The sequence below is a fragment of the Podarcis tiliguerta genome (genome assembly GCF_965153285.1).
Source record: "Podarcis tiliguerta genome assembly, chromosome: 16".
Lineage (NCBI taxonomy): Eukaryota > Metazoa > Chordata > Lepidosauria > Squamata > Lacertidae > Podarcis > Podarcis tiliguerta.
In genome coordinates, this window is record NC_139549.1 from 16,049,913 (window position 1) to 16,077,600 (window position 27,688).

At 50.5% G+C, this 27,688-nt stretch overlaps 1 protein-coding gene and 2 long non-coding RNA genes across 4 annotated transcripts in view; 1 reads left to right on the top strand and 2 right to left on the bottom strand.

The window, feature by feature from the left end:
- Nucleotides 1-20,203, bottom strand: part of EHD1 (EH domain containing 1) — a 32,952-nt gene extending 12,749 nt beyond the window's left edge. The window contains exons 1-3 of one of the 2 annotated variants that reach the window (XM_083417166.1): nt 19,894-20,203; nt 16,507-16,927; nt 7,486-7,583 (exon numbers count right to left, since the gene is read on the bottom strand). In XM_083417166.1, the coding sequence (XP_083273292.1) occupies nt 7,486-7,583; nt 16,507-16,927; nt 19,894-20,035 (661 nt within the window). In that variant the 5' untranslated portion in view covers nt 20,036-20,203. The remainder of the gene's footprint in view (nt 1-7,485; nt 7,584-16,506; nt 16,928-19,893) is intronic. The other variant, XM_083417167.1, reaches the window with a different exon arrangement.
- Nucleotides 20,156-21,182, top strand: LOC310666444. Its single transcript, XR_014505917.1, has 2 exons — nt 20,156-20,284; nt 20,913-21,182. It is a non-coding gene; the product is annotated as an uncharacterized lncRNA (long non-coding RNA).
- Nucleotides 21,183-23,295: 2,113 nt separating this feature from the next.
- On the bottom strand, nt 23,296-24,623 carry LOC310666445. Its single transcript, XR_014505918.1, has 2 exons — nt 24,426-24,623; nt 23,296-23,721 (listed from the first exon to the last, which is right to left on the bottom strand). It is a non-coding gene; the product is annotated as an uncharacterized lncRNA (long non-coding RNA).
- Nucleotides 24,624-27,688: the final 3,065 nt, after the last annotated feature.

Sequence of the window (27,688 nt, forward strand, 5' to 3'; positions counted from 1 at the left end):
GTTTCCAGAAACTGGAATTCAGAATCATTGCTGCTCCAATTGTACCTAAGAGTCTGGGGCGGCTGATGGCAGCTCTCCCACTGTTCCAGGGACGGGTAGGGTTCCCAGCCTTCTGCAAGCAGAACAGGTGCCCTGCCACTCAGCTATGGGTCTTGCTTGAGGCCCCAACTCAGGGCAGACGGGATGATGACAGCCCCCGCCTCCATACACATCCACAACTCGGAATAATGGAGGTCCTGGTGCAGCAGAGACGACAATTCACAGAGAAAGGCATCTGCATTCCTTTCCAGTTCAGCTGCTCCGGATCGGAGTCCCATAGCTGCTAGCAGAGGCTTTTAACTCATGATAATCAGGGTAGTGAAAAGGGAGAAATCCCACCACCACTTGGAAGTGGGGGGCTGAAACTCGCAAGAATTTCAGGAGAACCTGGTGGATTTCAGGCTGATGGCCCAGCTAAGCCCAGCAGCGCTGCCTCCAACTACGAAAGCCGAGCGGAGCCATTGTGGCTAGTAGCCAGAGGGCCCTCTGACTCATGAATTTGTCTAGTCCCCTTTTTAAAGCCATCTAGGTTGGCGGCCATCACTGTGGGAGGGAGTTCCACAGGTTAACTCGGCACTATGCAAAGAAGTGCTATCACCTTTCCTGAATCTTCCAGGACTGGGTGCCCACGACTTCTCATGTTACGAGAGAGGGAGGAAAAAACCTTTTCTCTGTCCACTCTTCGAAGGGCTAACTTCGAGCGACAGCAGTGAGAATTAGACATCAGGCACCAGCCGGGTGATTTCTGCATGAAGTGAGGCTGGGGAATTTCTTCCTTTTTTTAGTGAAATAAAAAATTTAAGGTATTTTATATATATAATAAATGTTCATAAATGTACCAATCTAGCACGTACATAGATATGGGGACCACATGTCTGGAGCAGCACAGGAAGACCGCCCTGAAACCATTTTGACTCCCAAACTGACCAAATGTTTTCTCTGCGAGGAGGGAGGGGGGGGAGAGAACCTTCCCATTGTCTCAGGAATTAGGAAATCACCATCTCAAAGGAATGGCCAGGCTACCAGGAAAGGCAATCAGATAAGGCATTATCAGATAACCTGGCAGACAGGAAAAACAACAACATTCAAATTTCTGTTGTAGACCACTTTTTCTGTGATGTAGGTATGATGTTTGTGGGGGGTGGTCTTGGGTTACACCCCTTCTGTGATGGGGTTTGTGGGGGGTGGTCTTGAGCTCCAGGGCAGGCAATTTAAAATGTCTATATAAGGGTGGGCACACCTGGGTTCTGGGTCCTCCTCCTTTCCTGCGTGAGAGGGGAGCACCCTGTTGCAACAGTTCAATAAAGATCAGGCTTACAAACTGCTTTGCTTCTCAATATTCTCTGGTTGGCCTCTGTTATTTTCTCCTAGCAATAGGGAACCTACGTAAGGACTCTATATGGGCTCTTGTGTCCCCCATAAGGGAAGAAGGGCAGCTTTTTGTTTATTACATCAGCTATTCGGTGGAAGGAACACACTCATTGTAACTGAAGGGGGAAGTTGTGGCTCACCAGCTGCAGAGGAACTTTCCCAAGGGCAGCTTCCAGGCGAGGTTACTTGGCTGCCAGGCAGGAGGTCACCAAGGGCCAAGGCTTTCCCACAGGCCAGGGCTGGGTGCCCTCAGTGCAGAGAGGGATGTTGCCTCCCTCTCCCCCTCCCCACGCCCACCTCTATCCCTGCACATATCATACCAAACTAGGCTTTCACAAACCCTTCTGCTCACATTCCTACCACAACAAGCCACCCTGCAGCTCAGGTTCCCTGGCTTGTACACTGCAGGCAATGAGGGGGTGTGCACTTCATGCATGCTCAGAGGAACTCTCCTTGCGCTCCAAAAGCCAGGCTATGAACTTGCATCAGCCACCGCCGGAGGTTTACGAAGAAAGGCAACTGCAGTTAGAGCCGTCGGAAAGTTTAGGACAGATAAAAGGAAAGTCCTTCTCCATGCAGTGCAGTTAACCTATGGAACTCACTCCCACAGGAGACCCTGACGGGCACCAGCTTGGATAGTTTCAGAAGAGGACTGGAGAAGTTCATGGAGGAGACAGCACTGCTTCTGAATACCGCAGGAGGGGAGAGCTGAACTCGCACTCGGATCCTACTTGCCAATTTCCCAAAAGAGGCATCTCGCCGGCAACTGTGTGAATGGGATGCTGGACCAGGTGGGCCATTGGCTGACCCAGCAGATGTTCCTTGTACAGTGGTACCTCTAGTTACGAACTTAATTCGTTCTGTAGGTCCGTTCTTAACCTGAAACTGTTCTTAACTAGAGGCGTGCTTTCGCTAATGGGGCCTCTTGCTGCCGCTGCGCCGCCGGCACACGATTTCCGTTCTCATCCCATTAGCGTTCTCAACTCAAGGTAACTCTTCCAGGTTAGCGGAGTTTGTAACCTGAAGCGTTTGTAACTCGAAGTGCCATTTTATTGGCATTCGAAAGCTCAGCTGCAAGAGAGAAACAGTGATCATGCCAGCCCCAGCCCAGGAGCAGAATTCAGGGCGGCCAAAGGAGGCTGGCGAGAGATGGGAAGCAGACACCGCAAGCTTATCGCTCTCAGATGCTGCAAGGGGAAGAGAGAGGCCAAAATGTCCCAAATTTCCCCCACAGCAGAATCACCTTTGTTTGCAAAAAAAGAAGAAACCCCTGTGATTTCCAATTCATCTGAAAAGGGGGAACTTTCCCCATGCTGATGTGCACATCTTGCTTCCTAGAATGGAAGTGTCATTTGGGGAAGTTAAGCTACTCCAGGCCGAGAGAAAGCACCAGTGCCAGGGAGGGAGGCAAACGGAGCGGACGGGAAGAACACCTTGCTTTGCGCACAAAGGATCCCCAGTTGAACTCGCGTGGGGGAAGGCCTGGCGCTGAAACCCCAGAGAACCAGCACAGCCAGTCTCTGCAGATAGCACTGGGTCAGGTGAGTCAGTGGCCTGACTCAGGGCAAAAGAGCTTCCTTTTTCCAGATCTCCCATTGGAACATTTGAGGAGGAAGGAAGGAAGGAAGGTTTTGTAAGGGGATACCTCAAATGGTTTCCCCCCCTCTAAATACACACACACACACACACACACACACTGAATCACCATTCCAGAAAAGCTTTTCCACCTTTCGGATTCCCTGAAACATTTCCAGGTAAATGTCTTGCAGGCTAAACTTCCTGGCCTGAACAAGGTGTGGAAAAAGTGAGGCCCTCCCAGCCCTCCTGAAAAACAATAGGGGTAAGAATTCCAACTTCCTGTGAGTCACTGCGAAAAGCGTTGACATCACCGGACAGCCACACCCACCGTTTTGCAAAAGGCTCCCTGCCAACAGAGGAGACCAGAGATGCAGCAATGAGGAAAAGCAAAGGGGGGGGGCGGTGGCCTGGGAGGCAATAGCCGGACACCCTGTTCCCCATTCCTTCCCGTGTTCCAGGCAGGAAGGTGGAAGCAGGGCGAGTGATTGGGGCAGGGGGCGGAAGAGAAGTTCCACCACAGCCCCACTGTGACACTTTGCAAAGCAAACAGCCAGGAATGTGGGGCTTTCCGAGTTTACTGGTATCTTATTTTAAGAATCTGCAAAGCACTGCATATAAAAATTACCTTGGCGGCGAACACAGGGGCATATATGAAAATAAATAAGATTAATAATGGAATTGTAGAGCTGGAAGGTGTGACGAAGCAGGGGTGCTCCAGAGAGCCTCTCCCAGCCTCTCGGATGCCCAACTGTGACACAGAAGCCTGGCGTTGATGCCACCCATGCTTTCACTCCTGAAACCCCAGAGGGGAGGGAAGCTGGCATGCACTAAAGCAATTACTTATTTAAAAGGTTCTGAGTCAGTGACCCAGGACTCCTGAGTCCAAACTACACCTTTCTGGTTTGCTCAGAGTGTAATGGAAGTCCACACTCTCTCCCAGACCCACAGAAGAGTGGGCTGGTCTCCTTACAATGCCAATCCCAAACTCCCAGTAGCTTGAAGGCCAGGTGTCTGGGCACATGGGGATTCAGAAACCTGGAGGCTGCCAACCACACACAGCTCAGCGGTCAAATTAAGAAACTTAAATAGGAAACAAAGGTAGTGGGAAAGCAGGCAGAACCTTGAAACAGAATGCAAAACAAACCAGAGCACCAAGGCTCTAAGTTGAACTAATCCTATACACTCGTTCACGTTTACTCCCAAAGCATCATCAAAGGCTGGTCAGCTTCACAGATGATCCTGTTTTGGAAATCCAGTGCTGGGAAGGGAACTGGATTTCCCCCCCCCACACACACACACTGGGAGGGGAACAAGGTGCAATAAATGGGGCGGGGTGTCTTTTGCTCCAGCAGGTATAATAGTGACAGAGGTTGACAAAATCAATCCTGTCTCCCTGGCTTCTGAAATGCCACTAGCATTTTCTGCACACTTCTATCCAACTGAGCTAGCCAGGCTGCTTTTTCTGCAGCATTCTGCCTGCGTACCTGAAGGGCTGTAAGATACTTCATCTTAAGGCTGCCACTAAGCACAAAAGCTTACGATTAGCAAAACATACAACAGTTCCTCTTCCTGATGGCTCATCATCTATTAGACAAGCTATAAAAGGAAAAACGAATGAGGAGGGCAGAGGAGAGCGAACACTGAAGCATCTCTAAGCTCACTGGCCAACGCCTAGGGCCACATTGGTTTTCCTCTTGCTGCAGCGATCTTTCTGCGAGGCAGGGGCCCCTGCAGCCTCCCATAGGGGACTTGGTCACCTTGCTGGTGGCAGAGATCAGGACGCAAGATACCCTGAAGCACAACAGTCCAACCACTGCCATATCCTTGTCTCCCTATGCCTGTGGAACGTGACGGAGGGGATCAACACACGCTTGTTTTGCCCTCCGGCGCTCAGCACAACGGCTCCTGAGCACCCTCTGGGAGGCCCCTGCCAGACCAGCACCAGAAGGGAATCCAGCTCCCAGCAGAACTCAGACTGGCTTGGCCACATATCTCTGTGAGAGAGGGCAAAGGGCACAGAAGGCACGCATAGAGGTCTGCCTCCGCAAGGGCAGGAGTTGGCTGAGACTGCTTGATTCTGAGCAAACTAAGCCTCCCAAGAGTTAGACCATTATACAATTTTTCTTTTTGCAGGCAACAACAAGAAGTGAAGAAAACACGCCCCCCCCCCCCAAAAAAAGCTGGGAAGCCACTGAAGAGATTCATACAGTACAGGTCAGGACAGTAAATACAACCAATTTAAATAGATATTAAATCAGGGAGTCCATTATTTCTTTTCTACATACAGGTCATGTAAGTTGTTAGTTGATGCGTAAGACGCAAAGGTCCACCAACCTTTATAAAAGCGTTTTATAGGTTCTTCATGAGCACATGAAGTTTGCGAGCTAGTTTCTCGGTGACTGTGAGATTCCATATATTAAAGCATAGTTTAAAAACAAAAAAAATGTGTATGAGCGCTCATTTGCTAAACCAAGCGCATTGACCACCACATCCTGGTTTCTTGCTTGTGGGGTCAAGTGGAGCCTTATCACTCATCTGCAGCACTTCCTGATAGCAGGGCAAGGAGAAAAGTCAAATTTCCAGGCCTGCAATAAGACATATGTTTCACTTCTGTCCCACTCGGGCAGCAGGACAGCACAGGGCCCCTCCATCTCCCTATAACCTCTCCTCTGGGGCAAGGCCTGGTTCCCTTCTCTGCCCCCAACCCCAAAGGCAGCAGAGGTGCTAGGCCCCCCACCTGGAAAGGAGACCGTAGCACAGCCAGGAGATGATGGAAGCCGAACTGGGGGTGTCTCAAGACGTAGGACAGGCAGAGGGAAGATGGCCCCCGAGACGGGAGCCTGGGAAGAAGGCAGCTATTTTTAGCCGCCGTCCATCTGCTTGGCAGGAGCAGAGTTTTGCTATCAGCGCAGCACGAGACGCCGTCTCCGCTTGCCCCGGGCCCAAGGAGAGGGGGGCAGCGACACTCCCCAGGCATCAGGAATGCTGCTCCTTCCTGGCGAGTTATGTACACCACCTAGAACACCCTTCTCGTGCCAGCCACATATTTTCAAGCTACGCCTGGAAACTTCAGCGAGGGGAATGGGGGGGGGGGAGAGTTTCCTCCAAGGAGGCCTGGACTTGGCCAGGAGACACAGGCTATAGGCCAAAGGCAGAGGGGTGGAGGAAGAGGGAGGCTCTTCTCTGCCCCTCCCAAGGACGGAACATTTCACTTAAGAAGCCACAACACGCTGGGCGTACATTCAACCTCCCAGATTATGTACCCCATCGAAGCAACCCTCCTAATTTTAAACCCACCGCCCCCAACCAAGGGTTAGAAACCCCGTCTCCCCCAACTGGGGAGGTGGTCAGGCAGCCCCTCTTTTTTTTAAAAAAAACCCCTCCTCTTTTCCTGAATGTTTGTTTTATTGGAACAGGCAGAAAGAAACGTTTTTGCCTGAAGCTATGCAAGGTTGGAGCCAGGCGAGCTTCCCCCAGGAGAGCATTCTACAAGCAGGGAGCCATCACTGGAAAGGCCCTGTTCTCATGTTGAGACCCTCCAGACCTCCCATGTTACACTGATGGAGGAGCTTCACTGGGAGCATAGCTGCTTTCAATACTTTTGAGGAGAACATCCTTATGGACAGGGCTGGGAATTGGGAAACTGTGCCCCTGTAGGTCATGCTCCTCCTATTCAGCAAATTGGTTCTAGCATTAGCACCATGGTATTCCACAGCAGCCACTCAGGAAGACCTACATGAAGCCGCTGAGTGAGTTCGTCCAAGGATCTGGAGGAAAGTGCCTTCGGTATACCAACAATGCTCAGCTCTCTTCCGTCCAGGTCTTGAGACTTGCTGAACAAGCACCTGTAGCAGGTTGGATGGGTGCTAATATTCTGAAACTCACTCAGGTAAGATGGTGGGGCTGTTGCTATGAGGTGTGTCTGACAAAGAAGATGGGACCACACTCATAGAAACGTAAGAGCCCTGCAAAACCCCCAGCAAAGAAACATCAAGTTCTTGCACACACGGCCCCCAAGGACTCAGCTATACAGCTTCAAATATAATGTTCGAAGTGTGTTTTAAGCGCATTACCAAATGTGACCCTAGGTGGCAATGGTGAGCTAATGGGAAATTCAATATATACTGTATTTTCCGCTCTATAGGACACACTTTTTCCCCTCCAAAAATGAAGGGGAAATGTGTGTGCGTCCTATGGAGCGAATGCAGGCTTTCGCTGAAGCCTGGAGAGCAAGGCGGATTGCAGCCTGCAGCCTAGGGAGCGCAGCGCTGCACACTCCGGGCTTTGGGCAGCTATCCCGCTGGCTGTCTTGGCTTCTTTGCTCTTTGGGGCTGGGGGGGGGGAATATATATTTTTTCTTTATTTCCCCCCCCCAAAAAACTAGGTGCGCCCTATGGTCTGGTGCGCCCTATAGAGCAAAAAATACGGTATTTAAAAAAAGCATTTTTGCAGTGCATGTTTTTTAAAATATATGTCTAGATTCAGCCCAAGTGTTACCTCTGCTTATCCGCTGCTTCTCTCCAGACAGGATTCCAGGGGTGTCAATTATGCTGATGCTGTCCAGGACTGGGTTGGGCAGCTGGGCACACATGAACCTACAAGGAGGGAGGAAAGGACCGTTAAGCCATTTGTCTCAGCCGAAAAAGCAAGCATAGGGAGGCAGACGTGGCTCCCTGCCTGTCCCCCTCGCCACACTTTTTGGGCAACAGAGCTAACCGCTTCATAGAGTTGAGCCATGGTTCAAAGTGGGGCCTCCCATCTTCCAGCACCCACCTTCGTGTGGCACCACCCACAAAGAGAATGGAAGGGTGCCACGAGAATGAGTGGAAGATAACTCAAGAAACAATTCACCCCCTCCACTTGCCGGGCTCCCTTGAACTTGTTTGCAGATTCGGATCAAGACCACAACAACAGGAAACTGATCTTGAACCTTTTGACGGTGGCCCAGGGCATAATCAAGTTTTGGAAGCCCTTTAACCTCAATAATCTAGATAATTACTGCTATTTCAAGACTTGGCAAATCACCCTTCTTGGGGGGCAGGGGGTGGGACTCGCATGAGCTAAAATTGTCCTGGGGCCAAAGTGCTTGAGATTCCTTCTTTGCCATTTTTTCCTCATTTGTTTCATCCACAAACACAGTAGCTCAGGAAAGTCAGGTCCCACAGGTCTAGGTGTCTGGATTTAGTACAGCCCAAGGTTACATTTTAATCTTCTTTTAAGTATGAACTTGCCACTGTTTTGATTTAGACCATCAAACCCTTTGAAATCACGGACCACACACCTTTCCCCTCTGGTTAGGTTTTATTTCTGATTCAATAAATCGTGTGGCTGCATCTCGTGTATTTCCTTACTGGCAACGAGAAAACTTTTCATTTTATTTCATTGATTTTTTGCAAACATAACGAAGAATCAAGAGATCATAATCTTAAAGCGTCAAAGCCTGGAAGGACAAAAGCCCAAAGATACAAAATAGCTCCAAGGTGATAATAAAGCATTAACTCATATAAATATTCCCTTTACACATAATAAAGATTCGTTAAAAATAAAAGTGTTCCCCCCATGAGTTTTATTCATTAATGAGAATAAAGGTTCTATGTATTCTTAAATGAGCCAGACACTTGCAAATACTGATGGCATTATGTATTTTTAAAAATACATAGGAGAGGATGCCACTGTTCCACCGAGAGTGGATCCACTTGGACCCTTAACTTTCAGTGGGGATGTTGGGGTGTCAACGAAGAATGCAGGCCTAGCCTGAAACCATCTACCAGGACCATTGACAGCAGCTCTCAGGAAGAGAGTCTTCTCCATTCTTCTTACGAATGACTAGAGAGATGCATGTGGGATTTGAACCTGGGACCTTCCTGCACGCAGAGCGGGCACCCTCCCAGCGAGCTGCAAAGGCCCTTCCCCAAGCTTCCCGGACCTTTTGTGAGACACAGGTTTTGCACCCAAGAATTGTGTTGTGGCTGTCAACAGCCAGACCTTCTGCTTTTCAAAAACGCTTCCTCTCGATTTCACAAGGAGGAAGGCATGACCACAGGACACAACAGGAAGATTTGGGCAAGGTAGGAGTTGCGGCAATCGACGGGGCTCAGGTGGACAGGTTCCTTTCGCCCAGGGATGGGGAACTCGAAGATGACCTAAAAGATATTGTGCAACTGCAAACCATCTTCCTAGACATGTTCATGATGGCTGCTGCGGCTGATGGGTGCTAGGAAATCTAACAACATCAGGGGAAGGCGGTCAGGTTCCTCCGCTCCCCTTTGAGCTAGAGACCAGGCCTGTGGACTAGTTATAAAGTCCAGAACATCACCGCCACTCCACTCCACCCCCTACAATTTGGTCTCCAGGGTATCTTGTTCCAGCAGCTGACTGAAGGGTATTTATTTCGCCTGGAGACCAAACCCAACGTAGCACCTTTAGACCTGGAAAGAATGTCCCATCTGCACTCCACATTTAAAGCGGTATCAGACCACCTTAAACAACCATGGCTTCTTCCCCCAAAGAATCCTGGGCGCTGTCGTTTGTTACGGGTGTGGAGGGTTCCTAGGGGAGCCCAGTTCTCCCCAAAGAGCTATAATTCCCAGAGTTTCATGGAAAGAGGGAAACCACTCTGGGAATTCTAGCTCCCAGTTCTTGGGACCCTGAACAAACTGCAGCTCTCAGGATACTTTGAGGGAAGCTGTTTCTGTTTAAAGTGACATGATACTGCTTTAAAAGTACAGTGTGGATTAGGCCAGAGTCTCAGCTGGCTATCCCAGCTCCTGATACACAGCAGTTCTCCTCCCATCAAGGCCATCTTTGACATGGACAGAGACTAAGTGAGCAACGCATCAAGGCACCGAGGCCTGTGCTGTTCTCAGAAGAGGAAGGTCAAAAATTAGGCTCATGGGTTTGAGACCCACGTTGGGAGAAAAATCCCTGCACTGCAGAGGGTTGGGCTAGATGACTCACACGGCCTCTTCCAGCTCTACAATTCTATAGGAAGGAAGAGGGTGAACACCCCAGTACTTAGCCCGAACTTTCAGTCGCTGCTGACTTTGCCACCAGAGCATTCCCTGCCCTCTCTGTCTCAAAGCACCTCTCAGGGGCCATAGCTCATGCATGCAGAAGGCCCCGGGTTCAGTCCTCCCAACGGCATCTGCAGGGAGGGCTGGGAGAGGCTCCCTGCCTGAAACCCTGGCATTGCTGCCAGTCAGTGTGGGCAGCACTGAAATAGATGGACTCGGAAGAAGCAGCTTCCCATGTCCTTCGCCAAGAGAGATGGGGCCACTTCCCCTCTCCCGAAATGCTCAAGACATCCTCCCATGACCTCGCCTGATCCATCCTCCGCCCTTGCGGGAATAATAATAATAATAATAATAAATTTTTATTTAAAGCCCTCCCTCCCCGGTCAGAGCCAGGCTCAGGGCGGCTAACACCAGTAAAATTACAACAAAAACATAATGGGGGGGAGGGGAAACAATTTAAAACGCAGCCTCATTTTAATAATAGCCCATAGATCAAAACCATAAGGGGAGGGAAACATAAGGGTCAGACTGAGTCCAAACCAAAGGCCAGGCGGAACAGCTCTGTCTTGCGGGCCCTGTAGAAAGATATCAAGTCCCGCACGGAATGCTTTCCTGCACAGCCCAGCATGGGAGCAAGAGGCACCCTCTGCCTCCTTGGTGCTCAGCACTGCAACTAGGAAAGATGAGCTTTGGAATATTGCAGACAGATTTGCAGGGCTGCTGCTCCTGCTGCTTTGGAATTTGCTCCCGCCTTCTCCCCGCAAGCAGCAGGGAAGGCAACAAAGACCAAAGGCCACCTCTTCCTCCCTGCACCAATTTCTCCTTGCGCAGCCCCTGCTTAACCCACAAAAGGCTGTGCACAAATCCAACTCCTGAACGCGCGGCCTGCGCTCCACCTGTACAGAGGTCCTAAGCCAAGGGTACGGGGAGGTCAGCCGTCGTCAAGGACACTGGCAAGCTGCCTCGGATAATCTTGTAAGGATCCTCGGGAGATAAGGCACCTCCCGTCCTGGGCCCCCCTCTGCTTGGCCAACGTCATCCAGCCTCCAGAAGGACTGTGGATTCCACCTACACCTACAGCATTTGACTGGGAAGCCTTCTCAGATTACTGGGCGCAGCAGAGGGTGAAAGCAGAAGGAGAAAGGAGTTAGGTATTAAGCCACCAGCAACCCATACCTTAGTGACGTGGATGGCGCTGTGGGTTAAACCACAGAGCCTAGGACTTGCCGATCAGAAGGTTGGCGGTTCGAATCCACCCGCGACGGGGTGAGCTCCTGTTGTTCAGTCCCAGCTCCTGCCAACCTAGCAGTTCGAAAGCACGTCAAAGTGCAAGTAGATAAATAGGTACCACTCCGGGGGGAAACTAAACAGCGTTTCCGTGCGCTGCTCTGGTTTGCCAGAAGTGGCTTAGTCATGCTGGCCACATGACCCGGAAGCTGTACGCCGGCTCCCTCGGCCAATAAAGCGAGATGAGCGCCGTAACCCAAGAGTCAGTCACGCCTGGACCTAATGGTCAGGGGTCCCTTTTTACCATACATTTAAAGCACCACGATACCACTTTAAGTAACCATGGCTTCTTCCCTCAAAGCAACATGGGAGCTGTTTGTTTGGGATGCTGAGAGTTGTGAGGAGACCCCTCCTTGAGTGGCTTAACAGCCAATCCATCTTCCCAGGGGTCTGTAACTCTGCAAGGGGAATTGGCGGTGTCCTTCAAAGTCTCCACACCCTTAACAAACAGCAGCTCCCATAATTCTTTGGGGAGGAACCCATGACTTTTTAAAGCGGCACCCTAGCGCTTTAAATCAGAGTCTCCCAAACTTGGGCCTCTCCAGCTGTTGTTGGACTACAACTCCCATCAGCCCTAGCTAGCAGGACCAGTGGCCAGGGATGCTGGGAACTATAGTCCAAAAACAGATGGAGAGCCAAGTCGGCGAAACCCTGCTTTAAATGTATGGGGTGAATGTGGCTTTAACAGCCCTCCCCACCACACAATTCTGTGTAGGGCAAGCCAGGCAAAGCCGTCTGTAGATAAAATTCCCCAAAAGCATCCAGTTGGCAGCCAGCCACCCCAACAGCATGACCAAACTTCTCAGGGTGCAAGGAGGACTGGATACACAATGCTGAGCTGGCCCCACACGAAGATTAGGGATGTAGCTTTTCAAAACAAACAGTTTTCGGAAGGGCCATGCCCCCGGCAGAAGAGCACAAGCTTTGCTCAGGTCCAAGGTTCAATCCCCACATTTCCGGACGGTGCTGGTTGAGACACCTGTTTGGCAAACCCACCACCATCAGGCAGCACAGCCACTAGCAAGCCAGATGGACCAGGTATCTTGTGGCAAGAAAGCATCCTATGCTCAGAGCTAGTTGAAAGCCACATGCGGGTCTGCAAAGCGCACCAACCTTGCGCAGGGAGATTTCTGGCTTACCAATCTAAACACTACAGAGGTCAGGCGGGAGTGGAACAAAAGTGTAAACACTGTCAGGGTGTAAAATTAACTAGGAGGCCCAAATTCCTCCTCTGAACTCCCAGACTGTTTTGCTAGCAAGGGAATCTGCCGGAGTTGCAAGCCGACCCCAAGTCTGCCGGAGGTCGCAGGGAGACCCAGCAGGAACTAACAATCCCTCTTTGTGTTGACCCTGCTCTCCTGAAACAGACTTTCGGCAGCATTAACTCGTGACTGGTGAGGAATTTGATCTTGGGGCTCAAAAGGGCCCTTAAAGAGACCACTTGGCAAAAACTCTTGTTACGGGCAGTGTCAGACTTTGCAAACACTCGCTCAGATCTGCCCAGCCCACCCTTCCTGAGCAAAATTCCAGAGTACACTAGAGGGATCGGGGAGGCATGAGGACCACTCCCCTTGGAAATCAGGGCAATTCCTGACTGACGCCAAGATCCAGGGAATGAAAAGTCCATCACCACAAGAACGTTGTATCACAGGCAAAAAAAAAACCAGAAGTTAACACCACCCCTGCTGTATGGCGGAAAGAATTTAGAACGAAACAAATTTATCAGCAACACAGGAGGTAATTCCTGGATCAGGTAAGCTTGACCACAGTAGCGGTGACTTTAGGACTGGACTGCTGCAATACACCTCATGTGGGGCCTCCTTTGCGCTTGACCCAGAAAGTGTAGTTAGTGCAGAATGCTGCAGCGTGGTTGATGAGACCCTGTCGGCGGCATACCTGCTCATAAATGTGCACTGGCTGCTGGTTTGTTAGTGCGCTAAACTCAAAGGCTTATTCTTTGTATACAAGGCTCTCTCAACAGCGTGGGATCAGCTTACTTAAAAGATCACCTTGCCCCACACATGCACCCCCTCGACTGCGGAACTAGGACTTTTACAAATGCACATGTTTGTTCCATGGATGCAAGGAATTTGATCCTTCAGGGTGACAGCATCTAAATTTTAGAACTCCCCATCCACTGACATTAGACAGGCATCTTTGCTGTATTTTTGGTGCCTGCTAAGAACCTGGCAAGTAGATAAATAGGTATTGCTCTGGTGGGAAGGTAAACGGCATTTCCGTGCGCTGCTCTGGTTTGCCAGAAGTGGCTTAGTCATGCTGGCCACGTGACCCGGAAGCTGTATGCCGGCTCCCTTGGCCAAGAAAGCGAGATGAGCGCCGCAACCCCAGAGTCGGTCACGACTGGACCTAATGGTCAGGGTTCCCTTTACTTTTACCTTTAAGAACCTGGCTTAGGCAGACCTATCCAGACATGTACATTTGACACACATTTTAATACAGTGAACCCTCCGGATACGAATTAAATTCGTTCCGGTGGTCTGTACTTAACCTGAAAAGTCCGTAACTGGAGGCGCTGCTTCTGCGCACAGTGTCCAGAGCACTTCTGCGCATGTGCGCGTGGTAAAACCCGGCAGTATACACTGCCGGGTTTGCCACATTCACAACCTGAAAGTTATGTATCCAGAACGGTACGTAACTCAAGGGTCCACAGTATGTAACTGCATCCAATTATGTATATGAATATTTTGAAAACGTTTAGGTCAGCTTGTTTTTAACTTCTGGCTTCACCGGTATTTGTTAACAGCTTTTAGACTTTATGTAAATTGATTGGAGGTTTTGATGATTAAGCAGTATACAAATCCAGATAAATTAATAAAAACAAAAACCAAACTAGTGGGATCTGCAATAAAGTTTTGCAGCGTGGACAGGGGGTCCTCTCCTTCAGGGCTGCAGCCAGCCACATGCTCCACCCCTTCCTCCCGTGTTTTCTCCCCCAAATCAGGATTCCATGGAAAAGACCAACCCTCACTTCTGAACATCACTTAAGAGCAAGAACAACAGATGCTATAAATAAAAGATGCTCCAGAATGCCAGCCCACAACTTTAACTTTGCCAGTCCCACTTCTAAGAGCTCTGTGATGCCTCAGCAGGACAGGAGCTTGGGGGTGGGGTGGGAGTGGGGAACAGGAAAAGTACTGGCCTAAACCCCCACCTGACAAAACAGATCATGGGGTGCCTGAATTTTGCCACTGACTGAATGCACACACAGCTATCAAATGAAAGGCTTTTACTTGGCCATTTTTGTAGTTTTGTTCCTTTGGAAAAGGCTTGAAAACCCCCTCTGCTCTGGGAGGGGGGTGGGGCCTGAGCTACACTGCCAGGCCTCAATAACTCTTCCCCCTCCAGTCTGGGAACTGGCGTGCGAGCCAAAGAGGGGATTTCTGCTGCTCTTTAAATCTGCCTGCCAAAGACAGATGGGAGGGGGTGGAAAGAAGGAACAGCGCCCTAAAAGCCCAGGCTGGCAGCAGGGCTGGCTGACTGGGCACAGCCAGGGCACCAAGTCAGGCTGGAAAAGAAAGTGAAATTGGGTGGGTTGCACTTTTGGATCTATCAGCTGCAGGATGCAGAGCTCCAAAAAGTGAGCAGCAGGATCCACATCCACTACCTGGGCGTAAGCCAGGGAGAGAAAAGAAGGCAGAGCAAGATTATTGACAGTAGATCCACCCAATGGATTGAAAGCACAGCCAGAGGACATACTTAACACAAGGGACTCTCCCCCAAAGAATCCTGGGAACTGTAGTTTGTTATAAGTGTGTTTGTGAACTTTATCTCTGTGAGGAGGAAACTACAGTTCCCAAGATTCCCTGGTGTGCTCTAAATGTATGGTGTGGACCTATTCGGGGGAGGCTGCACTGCAACACTCCCCCCACCACAAAAAAGTTTCCTTGCTCATCTTCCTTTAGGGAAATTTTAATTTCCCGCTTGCATTTGATATGGTACAGCACCCCACCTCTTCCCAAATTTGTTCAAGGTAAAACATGACCTTGAATTAACAACCACCCTACAGGGCTGATTAGGATGAAAAACAGGTGACTTGCCCAAGGTTTCCCTGCCCAATCTCCAGGGATCAACTGGATTCCAGTGCCGGCAATGGGGTAATGCCACCCCCATGTCACCAGGCGGCAGAAGGTTAATGAGACGCACCCAGACAGCCACCCCAGTACACCAGCCGCCTGAGGCGGTCACTCCACTCTGCCCAACCTCAGGGCCGGCCCTGCCCCTAGGTAAAGGTAAAGGGACCCCTGACCATTAGGTCCAGTCGTGGCCGACTCTGGGGTTGCTGCGCTCATCTCGCTTTATTGGCCGAGGGAGCTGGCGCACAGCTTCTGGGTCATGTGGCGAGCATGACTAAGCCGCTTCTGACGAACCAGAGCAGCACACAGAAACGCCGTTTACCTTTCCGTCGGAGCGGTACCTATTTATCTACTTGCACTTTGACGTGCTTTCGAACTGCTATGTTGGCAGGAGCTGGGACTGAGCAATGGGAGCTCACCCCATCATGGGGATTCGAACCGCCAACCTTCTGATCGGCAAGTCCTAGGCTTTGTGGGTTAACCCACAGTGCCACCTGCGTCCCTGCCCCTAGTGAGTGTTATATCATGTCTGAGTGGAGATTTGAACTTGCTTCTTGGATCTTGCTCTCATCTAGGTGGTCCACGTTTTTCGGGGGGTGGGGGTGCAAGATAGCAGGCTCCTCCATAATCAGCAGCATTCCTATGACTGGCAAAGACCCAGGTTCATATGGCAGCTCAGCTACAAGGCAACCTCAAGAGGGGAAGTCATTCACTTCGAGCCTAGCAAAAACACCAAGTTAGTCCACCCTGAGTTTCCTGGAAAGCGGGAGCAGCTGCCACCTAGCCCACCCTTGACTACACTGACCCGCAGTGGCTCTCCCACGTCTGAAAGGCTGACCCTAGAGATGCCAAGGATTAGACAGTGGACCTTCTGCTTTCAAAGGGTGCATTCTACTACTGAGTTCCTAAAAACAAAGATTCTAGTCCTCATGGGTCGGAATAAAGAGCCGGTTTAAAACAAAAGAAGCTGCCTTATTGTCTCGTTTCCATCAGCGTCGTGGCGGCTCTGCAAGGTTTACAGATAACGGGTCTTTCTTCAGCCCTACCTGGAGATGCTACCGGGGATTCAAGCCCCTTGCCCTTGGAGGGAACCCAGGACCCGCCCCCCTGCTGCATCCCCGTACCTGTTGAGAAAGGCGTTGCCGAAGGCGTTGAGCTTGCGGAAGGGGCGCCGGGGGTCGACGACCAGCGCGTTGCCCGGGATGACGCCCTCGCTCTCGCCGCCCATGACGGCGATGAAGGAGTCCGTGGTGGGCTCGGGCCCGATGCGCATGCCGGGGAAGTCCTGCTCCAGCAGGTGGCGGATGAAGGTGGTCTTGCCCGTGCTGTACTGGCCCACCAGCAGCACCATGGGCTTGCTCTCCCAGTCGGCGGGCTCCAGCGCCGGCGAGTGGAAGTCGTGGAAGCGGTAGTGCTCCTCCAGCGGCAGCAGCTTCCCGGCGTACAGTTGCTTCAGACCCTCCGAGACGGTGCGGAACAGCTCGGGTTCCTTGCGCCGCCGCGCGTCGCGGCTCACCCAGCTGAACATGGCTGAGCCCAACCCTACTGCGGGCGAAGGGTGGGGGAAAGGAAGAGAAAAATAAGATTTAAAAAAAAAAAATGAAGAGGGAGCGTTATATGCGGGGCCGGCTCCGGGTTCAAGAGCGCCTTATGCGGCAGGCAAAGTAGCCGACGGCAGCGCAACGCACCGCAGACGCCACGCGCCGCTCGGCGGCTCTCCTTATCAAGCCGCGGCGGCGGCGCCACGCCCCTTCTCAACCCTGATTGGCCGCTCGCCGACGTGCTTGTCCCGCCCTCTTTCCTTTCCCGGCAGCCCTGAGAGCCGCAGAAGGCAAAAGTTGCGGCGCGCCTCTTTAACTTTTGAGCGTAGAGGTACGAAAGGGAGAGATGGGACCATCTCCGTCGGAACCGACAACGCCCACCTTGGGACCTTCGTCCAGCGATCGCAAATTAACTCAACGGAAACAGTAAATTTTGCTCCGCCATTGTAAGACTCTTGCCACCACCAAAGGAAGGTAACGCGGGTGGAGGGAGGAACTCTGCACATGCTCAGAAGCACTCGGGCACCTCTGAATTCAGCCTTAGCAATTAAGAATTGAGGCGGGGGCCTTCTCAAAAATAAAACGAGTGCTCGTGAGCATGTGCAGAGCGCACTTCCTTTTTGCAGGCTACTCAATAGCTCCATTGTTTCCCCCTCCTTTTACACACACATTAATTAATTAAGTAAACTTATTAAGTCAGCTGTTCTCCAACAGCGACTTGCATTAAAAAAAACCCATACACATTAATACATTATACCATAGGGAGGGGGGAGAAGAAAAAATCATATAAAAGAGTAACGCTTTTTCATACAATACCCCCTTAGGATACATCAAACAGAATCAGCTCAGTCCATCAAAGGCCCTGGGGGGGGGGGGGAGGTAAGTCTTTACCTGCCTTTGAAAAGATGTCAGCAAACCTCATTGGGGGGAGGATTCCTCAGAGGGAGCCAACACTGAAAAGGCCTTTTACCTATATTATGTGGGGATCTGGGAAACGAGGTCCCCTATCTGCCAAAGCAGAAGGCCGAAGTTGATTCCTAGTTCCCAGCTCTTGTTTCAACTCTTAGCTTGGTTACCTAAACCCGGATTTGAAACTGCACTTTAGCCACCCAGTAGATAAGCTTAATTAGTAATCTTATTTTCATAACAAGTGGCCAGTGTTGTTTTCTGAACCAAGCACTGTGCATCAATAAACTGAATGGCTTGTTCCAGTCGGTCATAAAGCCGTGGCTTTTATCACTGGTTCCTCCGCTTCGTGAGCTAAAGTGCAAACCCAAACCCAGATTAAATTGCCTAATTAAATCCTACTTTCCAGTTCTTAGAGCGTCATTGGCAGCCTGAATAAGGAATGGATGCTTACTATTTTAATATTGCTTTCTTTCTGTGTTTTGCCGTCGGGTGAATAGTATTATATTTTAGGACTGTATGAAACGGGGGTGTGGGTGTCAGTGTGTGGTTTACCTGCTGTAAATAAATAGCAAACTGAAACTTACATGCCCCAGCCTACAGATCCGATAAACTCCAGGTCCTTTTCTGCTTTGTGTCATATGCTTCCCCGAGCAAGAAATTGTCCCTCCCAGTTGTTCTCATAGGACCAAAGCATTGCTTTGCTGTAACAAGTTTTAACATTCAGAGAAGGACCACCGTAGCATCTGCTTTGCACGCAAAAGGTCCCGGGTTCAAACCCTGCGGGCGTCTCCAGATAACAAAAGGCTCACGTAGCTAGTGCTGGCAATGCGTGCCTGTGCTCAAGACCCTTGAGAGTCACTGGGAGACAGTGTGCTGTAGTGGTTAGAGTGTCAGACTGCGACCCAGCACCCCACTTGGCCACAAAACTCACTAGGTGGCCTTGGGCCAGTCGCTGCCTCTCAGCCGGACCTACCTCGCAGGGTTGTTGTGAGGGTTAAATGAAGAGCGGGAGAATCATGTCCGCCACTTTGAGCTCCTGGGAGGAAAGGTTGGATATACTGTACAAATAATATTTATATATGGTTGTATCCAGTGTGGTGTAGTGGTTAGAGTCTCAGGTTAGGACTTAGGAAACCAAGGTTAGTGGGTGACTTTGGGGCAGTCACTGCCTCTCAACCCTAACCCACCTCACAGGGTTGTTGTGGGAATTCAATATGGCCTAGGATCTGGGAGAGACCAGGGTTCGAATTCTCTTGGCCATGGAGCTCACTGGATGATCTTGGGGACTAGTAACTGCCTCTCAGCCTGACCTACCTCGCAGGGTTGTTGTGAGGGTTAAATTCGGAGGGGGAGAATCATGCACGCCTCCTTGACCTTGGAGAAAATTGCATGGGATGGGTGGGTCAGGGTGAGGCTGGCTGGGGAGTTGTAGTTCAGCAAAACTCCTGGAGGGCACCAGCTTGGGGAAGGCCCACTTAGAACAGATGGAGAGCATTCATTTCTTCATTTGTTAGGGATATTTATAGTCTGTCCTCCATCTATACCAGGCATAGGCAACCTCAGCCCTCCAGATGTTTTGGGACTACAACTCCCATCATCCCTGACCACTGGTCCTGTTAGCTAGGGATGATGGGAGTTGTAGTCCCAAAACATCTGGAGGGCCGAGGTTGCCTATGCCTGATCTATACAGATGCCAGGGCAGATAACAAAGCATAAAATAAACAAATTGCACCATAAGCAGCTATAAAACAGTCAAATGCAGCAGCTAAGCAGAGGCAGCTAAAACCATAGAGCAGGCAAAAAATAAATAAAAATAAATCACTGACTTAAATCAGGATTTTGGGGTGCCCTGGGGATAGGCCCTGGGCTATCTGGGTCCCTGATCAGAATTGAGGTTCTGGGACTCAGTAGTACCAAGCTGCGCGGGCCCATTGAGCAAGGAGAATAAGAGATAAAGGATCAGCCTCAAGCTGTATGTCTGGAATGTGTAAAGAAATAATAAAGGGCAAGATGCCTTGATGGTGATGTGGGGCATCTCTGGGTTGCGAGTGATAGCCTCACCTGAGCTCCCTTCGTCCATGTCAGCGTCCTTCTGCCTCCGCTCCATTCCCTCTGCATGGCAAACCCGCCTGGGCCTCGGCAGTTTAACAGCCCGGTGGCTCTGGCTGGCCGGAATCCCTCTTTGTGAACTGGCCTCATGCATCGCCCGTGATGTCAGCAGGTTCTGGAATGAATGGTCCGCAGCTGGGGAGGAACCTCTCACTCCTAAGAATTAGACTCTTGCCTCTCCTGGGGAAGACCCCGGGCCAATTTCAAGGGGTTCCTATCCGTATATAAAGCCCATCTGCTCCGATTCAGCAGCAAATGTGGGTTTTCTCATTGAAACGAACAAAAAGCGATCAGGCACAGACCTGGAATGCCCAGACCTATACCTAGAAAGTACGAAGCAAAGGTAAGCATGGGTGAGTTCTAGGTCGTGGTCATTTACGAAAAGGAAGAAACTCTGCGTGCACTCATTTAGCTACAGTTCCTGCATTGCAGGGGGTTGGGCCCCTTCCAAGCTCTGCATTTCTGTGATTCTATGATTCATGTGCCTTTGTATGTCCCAGCACTTGAAATTGTTTCGTAAGAGCCCTGGCCCAGAGAGAGGCCAACCTTGGATGTGCTTTTATCGGGCTCACCACGTTCCGGCTCAAGGCTCTTGGCATGGCCCAAACATGACATATCACAGTACTATGTGATTCCCCCACCCCACCCCGCTCAGTATTAGTTAGCCAAGTGAAGGGAGACCTTTGGCTCTGCTTATCCACTCAACTTTCTCTTTCGCTGCAACACAATCTGTTGGGTGAGAAAGCACAGTGTCATGCAATAGCTGGGTTGCAAATAGAACCTCCTAATGAAAATTGGCAGAAACATTTGGGACAGGGCCTCACTTGGGAGTCCAAAACTCCAGCTGAATGGATGTGAACCTGTCGAGATATATCAGCCGAGTTAAAGATCAAGGTGGGAGTTTCTGTTTGCTTTTTAATTCTCCGTTTGAAGTTTGAACGCCAGCACAGTCCTCACAACTTTTTTTCCAGGGCTTGGTGTATAAAGAGGCTAAATGCATTGCAATGTGATAGTTGAAACGAGGATTTCTGAAGATCTCCTCCTCCTTCATGTTCCACTATCCTGACTAATGGTGCTCAGCGTGGTTTTGATCAAGGAAAGTTTAGAAGCAAAAGCAGCCGTTTTTAAAGTCAAAAGTTGCAAAGCCACATGATCTGCATCAACAAAAAGTAACAGCAAGCAAAACAGAATGTGCCTAGCGGTGAGGAGTACATAGATATTAAATGTCAGTCACAAGCCAATCAACTGTGATATTCTAAGGATAATGAATTCATGGGAAATTGGGTAAAAATGGGGGGCGCTTCAGCCCAAAAGGGTTTTCTGTAGTAGCACGACAATACAAAACCTCAGCGTCTTCAACGAGCCTGTTTGTGGAATATATAAATATGTGAGTAAAGAATGTTAGAGATTTTCTGCTATTTCCTGAACTTCAGTTTGGGAATAATCTGCAAGCTCTTGGAAAAAATGCAAATCTCACCCCACCCAGTTTAGGGTCGCAAAACCTCCGTGGCACCTGGGGGGTGGGGTGGGAGTATCTCCTCTTCTCCGTTCCCCATCCAGGATTTTGACTGGTTTTCCTTTCGCCCCACCCAACATTTGCTAAGCTGTCCCTGCTCCCTTTCATTCCTCCTCATTCCACCAGCCACGAAATGGAATACGATCATTCCAATCTGCTGTGTCAGGTTTAAAGGCAGTTCTTTAAAAAATCTCCTCCCAAAATCTGAGCCAAGGGAGAAAAAAGCCTCAAAATGAAAGGACAAGATTTTTCCTCCCAAATAAGGGAGCGAGGCATCCTTCCCCGACAGGCAATGTGGGCCTCATATTTTCCACTGCAAAAGTCCTCTGTTAGGAGGGAGGGAAGGTTGTAGAGAGCGCACCAGAACTCTAGAGCTACGTGTTGAGGGGGAAGGGAATAAAGTGAGCCACAAGGCGTGGAAAAGAGAAGGGCTATTATCCCTCCACGGAATCGAAAAGTTGGGACCCCAATGGTCATCTAGTCCAACCCCCTTTAGTGGAGGAAGCACAGCTAAAAAAACCCTGGCAGGTGGCCATCCAAACTTCTACTTAAACCTCCAATGAAGGAGAGTCCACCTTTCAAGGGTTTCCATTCTAGCGCCACAAAGTTCTTCCGAATGTTCAGTCGGAATCTCCCGTCTTGTAATTCAATCTGTTGGTTTGGGTCCTTCCCTCGGGAGAAGCAGAAAACAAGCTTGCTCCATCTTCCGTGTGGCAGCCCAGATATTTGAAGGTAGCGGGACGCGGGTGGCGCTGTGGGTTAAACCACAGAGCCTAGGACTTACTGATCAGAATGTCGGCGGTTCGAATCCCCGCGACAGGGTGAGCTCCCGTTGCTCCATCTCTGCTCCTGCCAACCTAGCAGTTCGAAAGCATGTCAAAGTGCAAGTAGATAAATAGGTACCACTCCGGCAGGAAGGTAAACGGCGTTTCCGTGCGCTGCTCTGGTTAGCCAGAAGCGGCTTAGTCATGCTGGCCACATGACCCGGAAGCTGTACGCCGGCTCCCTCTGCCTATAGAGCGAGATGAGCGTCACAACCTCAGAGTTGGTCACGACTGGACCTAATGGTTAGGGGTCCCTTTACCTTTTACCTTTATTGCATCACCACCACTGCATGACCTACTGAGGCATGAGGCCTCCTCCGTAAAGGAGGCCCTTGGCAGCCGAAACAGTCAGGTAAGGGCCTGGCTGGAGTGTGTGTGTACATCTTCCCCTTCTTCCCACATTTCCTGTGGGACAGAAAGGCCTCTTCTGGTGCTCAGGAGGGGTCCCATCCCACTGCCCACCCTGCAGTGCTTTATTGCACACTGATGTGCTGAACTACATTTCCAGGGGAGGCTGGCTTGCCACGCCCCAAAGTTGCGCCTAGTGCCTGGCAGTGTCAAAGCAAGGCAGGTGTGGGAGCAGCGGAGGGAGAGAGAGAGACCTGGCGCAAGCCTGCACTTCTCTTTCCGCCTGCCCCAGCATCCTTAGAGGAGCCTTTCTCAATCAGCTGGGCACAATGGCCCTCCTGTGAGGCTGTTTTCCTCCCCAGCCCCAGAGGCTGCAGTCATGTGAGCCTCTGAAACGGATGGGCCGGCATCCAAAACCTCCTTTCTGGAAGCAGAGGGCGGCTGGGACTTTTTCCGGCCCAAGGTCAGGTGATGGGAGACACAGAGGAGCATTGACCACTTTGGGGTGGGGTGGGGAGCAGGGAGGCTCTTCAGAGACTATGTCCCATCACTCTCCCCATAAAAAGGACACAGCCTTTCATAGGCCCCAAGCGCTAAAAAGATTGTGGTGCCTTTATCCCCTGTGTAAATTCAAAATGAAAACAATACCAAGCAGTAAAATATTTGTATTTATTTTTTGGAATGATGCAAAACACGTCAAAATGGAGGCATGCGCACGTCATGCGCAACACACAAAAGGATCTGATTTCCTCGTGTTCTGTATTTCGCTCTGCTTCAGGAGGTTAGCCTGCCCACTGCGTAATCCAGCACGGAGTGGGTGTTTTTCCTCACGGAACAGTCCACAAGGAATGCCTGGCTGCCAGGATTTAGGGCAGGGCAAGGGAAGCTCTGGCCTGATCCTGCTAGGAAGTGGTAGTAAACAGGACCTCCGATCAGGAAAAGGAAGCCATCGCTCTCTCAGCAGGGGCCCACGCTTGGGCTGTGGAAACTCCAGGCGCCTGGCCTGACATCACGACACTCTTATGTCCATTGCACAGCCACCAACGGAGCAAAGGTGAGGAAAGAATGTGTCACTCTGGCTTACATGTGCTGCTGAGTTAGGCCACAGGCCTTTGTCATATCCTTGGCCGCCTGATGCCATCTCTCTTGGGGTGGGCCTCTAGAACAGCCTGGGCTCAGCTGTAGCCCAGACACCCAGAGATGCACCCACCTGGGAATCCCTGGGGTGGGGGGGCACCATGATCAGAAGTGCCCTCCCAGTGGGATCAGGCCGAAGGTTCTGCACCCCGCTCTCCTTGAATGGTAGTTGGGAGGAACCCCAAAGGCTCATCTAGTCCACCCCTGCAGTACATGGATCACAGTGGACAACAGGGTTGAAAGGCCCCCAGGTCTGACCTGAAGCCTCTCGGTTTGCCTGGCCCCCTCCTGGGGGGCAGGAGGAGAGCTTGAATCTCCAGGTGAAAAAAGACAGTCACAGAACCGAGAAATTACACAAAACAAATGAAATACCGTGAAGATCCCTGAAACGAGAAGCAATCGACTAGAAATATTATCGTATAGAAATAAACTAAATAATAAAAATCAAAAAGTTTAAGGGGGAAAAAACCTAAATTGATTTTTATTATTTAGTTTATTTCTATAAGATAATATTTCTAGTCGATTACTTCTCGTTTCAGGGATCTTCACGGTACAGTGGTACCTTGGGTTAAGTACTTAATTCGTTCCAGAGGTCCGTTCTTAACCTGAAACTGTTCTTAACCTGAAGCACCACTTTAGCTGATGGGGCCTCCTGCCACTGCACCTCCGGAGCACGATTTCTGTTCTCATCCTGAAGCAAAGTTCTTAACCCGAGGTACTATTTCTGGGTTAGCAGAGTCTGTAACCTTAAGCGTATGTAACCTGAAGCGTATGTAACCCAAGGTACCACTGTATTTAATTTGTTTTGTGAATCTCCAGGTGGGCGAGAGTCCCTTTAATAGTAATAGTAGCAACAACAACAATAACCACCATTATTAAGAAGCTTCAGCCCAACAAGGAGCTGGCTGTAAATTGCAGCACAGATACACTGGGGAACCTGCCCTTCTCCTCTCTCTTCCCCTCTCCCAATTAACCTCCATCTCCAGGGCACGCCCCATGACATCACTACAGGCTTCCCTCTGTGACATCACCAGGGGCTGCCCCAGGATCTCAGGTTTGAGTCCTGAAATCTCAAGGTCTGGGATGCTCTGGAACTTGCAACCCCACCGGCCAACCACATGCCCATTATGGGAAGCCTGCCATTGTGGTTCCCACCACTGCTTTGGGAAGGCCCCAGACCCCACCCTGCCCCAGAGAGCTGCTCCAGAGCCAGAGAGGGCCACTTGCCAAGGAGGAGGCAGGCACACCCCGTGTCTCTCTCAGCAATGGTTCCTCCATCCAAACAAGCAGGTTTCCATGCCAGGGAAGGAAGCAGAGGCTGGGGACTTTTCCTGTTGACTTGGACTCAATCATCAGCCACAATGAGGCTTGAAACAATGGGGGGGCAGGGTAGCTTTTAACCCTGCACGGGGACAGGGGATGGGGGCTTTCATCCCCGCACTTCTCTGCAAAGTGAGGAAGGAGACAAGAGTCCCAGACTGCCTCCATCTCCCCAGCTGCGCCATCGGGGCAGGACAGGGGGGCAGGCATTTGGAGAGCCCCTCAGCAGAATGAGCGGCCGGAGGGGGGCAAACCCAGCTGGACCGGCTTAGCACATTTTGAAGGAAGGAAAGCAAAACACACACACACAACCGTCTAATGCTGCAATTCCCAGACTCCAGGGACCGCAGTTTGGAAGCCCCTGATCAAAAGTGTTGGGGGGCGACTGAGGGAGAGTGCATTAAACCAGGCTCCAAAACTATCTCCTTGCCCCACCGCTACTCCCCTTGCTCCTGACTTCTGGAAACTCACCATGATGCATCCAAGACTAGCTCTGCACACAAACACGGGTCTGCGTGAGCCGATGGGTGGGGTTCGAGGAGCCGGGCCAAACTGCGAGGCACGCAGAGGCCAGCTCCACCCAGGATCAGGCCAGCTGCTGTCTGCATGTTCTTGGCGCTTTGGTGATGATGCAGAGCAACCGGCAGGGAACTGTTGCTCCAGTGCAAGCCAGATTCCCAACTGCGTACGGCTGATTACATGCCTGTAACTTAATCTAGAGAAGACAGAAGACCTGCCTGCTGGGGAGGAATCTTCTGATTCAGGGTTTGGAGCTCAGCCTCAGCACTGGATTCCCCAATGGGCAGACAGAGTATGTGCTTAGGGCACCAGTGAAGCAAGAGTAGCAGTGGCGTAGCGTGGGTTGTCAGCACCCGGGGCAAGGCAAGTAATTTGCGCCCCCTAACCCTAACCCCCAGATGTTGCGCCCGGTGCGGCCGGGCCCCCCTGCACCCCCCACGCTACGCCACTGAAGAGTAGAAAAAAATGATCTGGCTGTTGTTGGTTTTTTTAAAAAAAAGCACTGAAGTATTCAACATGGGAAAAATCAGAACTTTGTTAAACTTCCATATTCTCATATATATTTTATTAAATTTTCTCTTTTACAGTTTAAAATACTCATTTAACATCCTTAATATATCAATGACTTCCCTTCTTCTCTTTCCATGGTTCATTTTCAAATCATAAATCCTTTACAAAAACTATACCATTCAGTATTCCATTATTGCATCCATCAAAACTTGTTTACACCGTTTTCAGCTAGACTTCCATATTCCCCACTCCACACTTACCTCCCTCCATTGGGCCCCTAATGCTCAGCTTGTTCTGGAGGGGGCTGTGCTCCCCATGCAGAAATAGGACTGCAACTCTGGTGCAGTGCTTTGGTGGGAAATGGTGGCCTGGGGTGCTTTTTACCAGCTTTGTAATAAGTACAGAGCCGGCCACAGAAATTCACACCTCGGTAACTTCCAGGATGGGCTGCTGCAATACATACTACCTGGGGCTGCCCTGGAAGTCTGTTCAGAACCTCCCATTGATTCAAACACATCTGACAGCCCCAGCAATGCAGCACAGGGTATTTAATTTCACCTGTAGTTGCTGCTCCATTTCTGAGCTCCATCCTAACCTTTTAAATCTTCTCCTCTCATAGGTTCCCACTGGTATGTTTTGATCAAGGCCAGACCCCAAAGTCACTGCCCCACTGCCCTCTGAGGTTTGGCAGTTGGGCTTGTGAGGAGGGGTATTCCTGGTACCTTAGTTGTGTGGGACCCTCCCCAAGGGGCCTGGCTCAGTCACTCCCTGCTCCTCAGAATTTGCCTTTTTCCAAAGGAGACTCTGCCCATTTTCAAAAAGGAGGAAAATGCAAAATATATAGTTCACTCTCACCTAGGAAAACAGGCCTGGTTGGGGGTGGGGGTTGAAATTTTGCATATTTATTATTTAATTGCTACATTAATATCTTGCCAGTGCCTTCCTCCAAGCTGCTCAGTGCAGCAAGCATGAGTCTCTTCCCACCCACCCAGATTTTATCCTCACAACAACCCTGTGAGGTAGAAACAAAATACAAATATTCCTTCTAGTAGCACCTTAGAGACCAACTAAGTTAGTTATTGGTATGAGCTTTCATGTGCATGCCAATAACTAACTTAGTTGGTCTCTAAGGTGCTACTGGAAGGAATTTTTTTAATTTTGTTTCGACTATGGCAAACCAACATGGCTACCTACCTGTAGCTAAACCTGTGAGGTAGGTTCAGCTGAGAGAGAGAGATGTTCCAAGGTCACCCAGTGAACTTCCTGGTTTGAGTGGGGATTTGAACTCGCCATCCCATTGCACTTGCCTGACCTTTGTGTTCTAACCATCATGCCACATTAACTCTGCTTTCTTAGTTACCCCCTTCCACCTTTGTTGACAATTGCTTCTTCTTCTTCTTCTTCTCCTCCTCTTCCTCCCTTCCTTCTCAGGCCAAGGGCCGCTTGGCAGGGAGGGCGTGGAGAGGGACATACTTGTGCCCTACAAAACTGACAGCCAGGAGACAGGAGGGGGACTGGCTGTCAATTCATAGGTCATAGTAGTGTGCCCTCGGTCTGGTTCTGCCTCGGAGCA